At 40.7% G+C, this 5,512-nt stretch overlaps 1 protein-coding gene across 1 annotated transcript in view; it reads right to left on the reverse strand.

Moving 5' to 3' along the window:
• LOC108793520 (membrane primary amine oxidase-like) overlaps positions 1-4,961 on the reverse strand; it is a 23,207-nt gene extending 18,246 nt beyond the window's left edge. Inside the window, exon 1 of the mRNA XM_018564488.1 lies at positions 3,306-4,961. Coding sequence (XP_018419990.1) covers positions 3,306-4,905 — 1,600 coding nt within the window. The 5' untranslated portion in view covers positions 4,906-4,961. The remainder of the gene's footprint in view (positions 1-3,305) is intronic.
• Between the last annotated feature and the right edge of the window lie 551 nt (positions 4,962-5,512).

Genomic DNA, 5,512 nt, shown 5'->3' on the forward strand with positions numbered 1-5,512 from the left:
GGGGGACTTAAAGGAATATTTAAGCTCCCTTTAGGATAAAGGGGCCCCCAGATATCAACGGTCCCCAGGGAAATGAGTACAGGGTACAGTAGCACCCCTTAGCTTTTCTCAAAAGTTTGAAAGCAAATAAATACTCCCACTCCATAACAAAGTATTTTTATAGAAATACCCTCCCCCCAAAAAATCACTTCATCCTAGAGATGTAAATCCAGTGTCAATTATAATGACCCACCAATTAATTACGTTTTACATGACCCACCACAATGTTACCCCGCTGCACTACTGACGTTAATGATGGGATATCCAGCACTGCTGGAATTTAAACCACACCTGGATGATGTTATTGACCAAATATGTTCATGGCCATGCTTGATCAATGATGTTGCCTGTGATCTCTAGCTGCTTTGTTTAAAGTTAGCTTTTAGGGATCCAGGTGGGCAAACGGGCTAGGTTTGGGTTGAACTCATGTTCGACCCAAAACCCAAAAGTTCATACCTAGTGCTGGACAGGTTTGAATTGCGCCTGTGTAGAATGCTGGTTTACAGATTGGCAACAAAAACATTCAGGAACAGCAAGAGCAATTGTAGTCAGAGGCAGTAGGATTCGGCAACAACCGGGCAGCAGAGGTACCAATTTGGCAAGCAGAAGGTGATATGAGGACACAAGCCAAGGTCAGCAGTGGGAGATACAGGTACAATGGAGTCAGGAGGCAAGCCGGGTCAAACACAGGGTAGCAGAAGCGCAGGTAAGGTCATGGGTCAAAGAAGCTGACGACTACCCAACAATTTTCCTAGGTTGTGCTGAGCTTTAAATAGGGCAATTGGCACCTAAGCCAGTACCAGACGAGCACTCTCATTTACTCTCATGCACTCTCATGCACATATGTGCATTAAGCCGTGACCCTGAACATTGGACCACATACTGCAATATGTACAGGCACGGTCATGCATCCAACCTTCTTAACACACCCTCTTCAGCAACCTTTGTCATTCATGTTCTAGTTATCTATCATACTTTGAATGCAGATATTTCACCATTCAGACATCGGTCAGGTCTGCAGTCACTGACACTGACATTATATAGCTAATTACTCCCAATTCAGACCTGCAATGACAGATTCTGGCAACAGAATTGTTCCAGCACTGACTTTGACTGAATGCTAAGTGCCACAAAGCAAACTGATGCTTAAAGATGTAGCACCTACCTTTTAATATTCCCACAAATGACTTCTGCACCATGGCACACTTTGATGGAAAATAAACTTTCTTTAGGCTTCAGAAATGCATCTATATCATGAAAGGGCAACATGAATGGGCCACTTGGTTATGTTTGTTTCTCACACTAAAAGTTCCCATTCTTCCCTTGGAACCCTTGCTCTAAGATAAAATCAATCCATCTCTCCATACCTAGAGATCCAGTTCATTGTCCCATCATCAGCTTTTATGCCTCCCATTAGTTTCCATTCATGTTTACTCCAAAATTATAAAATAAATTTAAAAAACCATACACAAGTAAAAGCCCTACACACATTATAATTTTTTTTCCTGTGATTAATGGATTCTTTGTATCTCTTTGTAAACATGATTTGATCAACTTTCCTGGCATCAAATGAAAGGGAATGAACTGGATCAGATAAAAATGTTTAGGGTTCTTAATGGAGTTTTAGCATATGTGGCACACCAAACTTTTTCCATTCAATGTTTTATAATATGCAGAAAAGTTGTAAATTACATGGACAATGTTTGCAGTTATGATCATAATCAAATGAAATTGAAAGGAACGTGTAGCAATTCAAATTAAATACTTTCAAATGACACAAAGAAATCAATTCAAAAGGTAAAACTGTGGATGGAAATCTTAAAGTGTCCACTTTTGCATGTCAAATTTGAGAAAACCCCTCCATACGTTTGTTATGTGTTACCATTTACACAGCATGGTGAAAAATGTTTTTTTTTTAAATATTTCTCACCTTTTAGATGTTTTGTTGCAGCAGACAACATGGCTGAATTCATTTTTTCTGAGCACCTTTGCAGTGATCAGTTCTTATAGACAGACTTAAGACAGAAATGTGTGGACTGTGTTTCTTTCATTAACCTTATCAACATACAATGCAGAAGCCAGGATTTTAATCTTCTAACCAGGGGCAGACTGACCATACGGGCATTCGGGCACGGCCCGAGGGCCCGCGGCCACTAGGGGGGCCCGTGGCCTCACCCCCTCCAATAGTTTTTAGATTGCTCACTGGGCCCGGAGAAGACTACGGCTTATCTCCTGCACCAAACTCTCCCTGGTCGGCCGAGCGTCCCGTTGCTGTCATCCAGATGGCCAAGGTGAACCTCCCCGAGATAGTGCCACTCCATCCCCCTGCCAGCGCTCTGCCACCCGCAGTGGTAGGACAGCTGCATGTTCGGGCGGCTGTGCGGGGACGGAGAGGCTGTGACAGTCAGGTCTGTGCAGCCTGGCGGACCCGCTACAGAGAAGCCTAAAAGGCTCCATTCACATATAGGGTTTGCGTTTCCCACTTGGTCTTCCGCACGGGACGCAAACGCTATATGTGAAACAACTGCATGATTCCGCACGATTGTGGCCATTATATGGCCACGAACGCACGGAATCTGCCGGATTAATGCACTAGCACTATTTTGGCAGCCACTTGGTTTCTGCAATAGTCTGAAGAATGCACATTAAAGTGCATTATTTTTCTGCTTAGTGCGGCTCCGCACATATTCGTACAGCTGACTATTCACGGACAGCCGCCCGTGCATAGTCACAGCTCCATTCATGCTGGAGCGTCTGTCTGCGCGTATTCGGCTGTATGAATATGCGCGGAGCCAAACTTAACAGAAAAAACAATGCACTTTAATGTGCATTGTTCAGACTATTGCGGGGGGGTTGGGGGTGGGGCTTGTATATGGGCGGAGCACAAGGGGGCCCCATAATCTTGTATTGCCCGGGGGGGCCCCATGTGTTGTCAGTCCGCCCCTGCCTCTAACCCTTCATTAGGATAGGGAGTGTTCAAATCTAGAAATTATAATAAAATGAGCAAGCTCAGTACAGGCAGGGTTAAGAAACCCCTCACCCCGCACAACCCCTACTAACATTACAAAGAAGCTAGTAGAAATTTTAATCCCTGAGAAGCTAAGAAATAACCCAAGTAAAAGCAATTTAAACTCCAAGCATTTTTTTAATCACAGTATTGGCTATGAAAGTGGAAATAAAATGGTAATTTCAATTTATATTATGAAATGTTACTCTCCTTAATTTTACTTGTATAGTTTATATAATCAGATGTTTATAAATCTTACCTCCAACATCAATATCTACTTTGTAATTGATAAAGTGCGTGTGAAGGGTTCCCAATGTATATTCACCAACCCTTGAGCCATAGTCTTTACCATCACCAAAGTAGAATGAGGAACTGATATATCCAGTGGCATATATCTTGGCTTCAATAACTCCATTTTGATAAAATATGAAATCCCATACATAATCATAATTAATAAGAGTTGACACAGCTCGGATAATTAAAACGCTGCTGCTCAGTCCGCCATAATACATAGAGTGCATATTGGAATAGTGTCGACGAAGAGGCATCCCAGTATTATGTTCAAAAATGCATATGGAATTTTCGTTTGTTTCAGGAGTCTCAGATTCCATTAGATAGTGAGTGTTAACATAAGTAGCCAGATAAGGACAATCAATACCCCTTACCAACTCAAAGGAGAACCTTCCAATACCAAAACTTCCATCAAGGTATCTTGTGATCATTCCACCCGGTGCATTAGAGCCGTAGACTGCAATTGCCTCTTGAGTACTAATTTCATAAACAATGCGTTCATTGTTAAATTTGATGTCAAAAAGACGTAGACCAGTATTTACATTTAGACCAAAAGAAAAGTCCCAAGACTGGAAGGTTACTCGGTTGTCTTTAACAGTATAACGTTTGCCAATTGGGTCAAACTGTAAAGGTGCTCCAGGTGTAGGATGTGTTTTAGGCTTCATAGAGCCAATGTCATTTTCTGGAGTTACATTTTTAATCTTAACCACTTGAACTTCTCCAGCATTGTACTGTTTCTCCAAATCATCCATGTTAGAGAAGTAAACACCATTGTAAAAGGCTTTGGTGACTTTCCATTTGGTGACATCCAGACTTTTATGGTCAAGAAGAATTTCAAGTCCAACTGGATGGACAGAAAAACAACTTTCTTTCACTTTAAGAAACATGACAAACCATGTACTTCTGTCACCAGATTTGAAGCCCCTTGGGACGGTTGTTAGAGCTGCAAAATTGTCTCCATCATAGCCAAGAGCTCGTAAAAAATTAGAAGCTTTGGAAAACTCGCTTTTATAAACCATACTGTAAGCATCAACATACTCTTTTCCAATAACAGGTCGACGATAGTAAGGCAGCTTCTCTTTGTATTTCTCCAACGTAATATCCTTGTGATAAGATGGGTTTGGAAGAGGACCTACTACATATTCTGTAATGTTGGGTTCTTCTTGATCGCCAAAGAAAACCACAGCAAGTGCCTCCCGGTTAGGCTTTTCAGCTCCATAATCTAAGTATTCTAGGACTTTCTGCTTTGGAGGATATTTAACATCGATGTAGTAGATACAATTTTCGGTAGGCTTTGCAATGTCTGCACTGACCAAGTTCTTACCAAGATTTTTCTTTAAGTAGTTAACTGTTGCAGAAAACTCTTCCGGATTCAGGTCTGAAAAGATTAAGTTTTGGTTGCTTGCCTCTTTCTTCTGTGCAGCACTGGGATTGGTATCGCCATGATACTGTGATTGAGTATCACAGCTTTGACTTGATTTTCCTGTTCCTGACAGTAAAACAGCAACCAGCGCCAATATAGTGGCCAATGAGAGGACCAGGAGAATGATGACAACCTTCATGTTCATGATGGCAAAGATTGAATGTTTCAAGAGGATGAAAAAGCCTTTACAAGTTCTCAGAGTGAAAATGTTGCTAAAAGAATTAGAGGATTTCTGAAAACAGCAGATGATCATATTAAATCAGGCTTCGTTCCCAGTAGGACGAGGATACGATATATGATTCTAATTGAAAGCATTCTCGGAAACTATTTTGGCAGAAAATATAAAACATTTTTTATTCCAACCTTCTGCAAAGAACTGTTTTGCACAAGTAAGGAATCCACTGAATTCATTCATTTCCCAATGTATAACCTAAGTTTATATGAAAGTATTTTGATACTTTTAATAGAATAGAATAAAGTAGGAGCCTATTTTACTCACAAAAGCATAATTATATGAAACCATAAACTTAAAGAACAACTGCAGGAATAAAAAAATAATTGAACCTTGCAGTGAGGCTGCCCACGCACATCAAATTGATATTTTTATTTTAAAAAAAACCCACTAAAATGATTTTTAGTGCAAACAAATAATTGTTTATGTACACTTGTATGCAAGCGTGTTTTTTTGCATGCAGATAGAGGGGGCATACTTTTTTAACACGAACAGGGTTATTTACAAGAGTGTGAAGCGT

Source organism: Nanorana parkeri, unplaced genomic scaffold (genome assembly GCF_000935625.1).
Source record: "Nanorana parkeri isolate BGI_ZX_2015 unplaced genomic scaffold, ASM93562v1 scaffold756, whole genome shotgun sequence".
Classification (NCBI taxonomy): Eukaryota; Metazoa; Chordata; class Amphibia; order Anura; family Dicroglossidae; genus Nanorana; species Nanorana parkeri.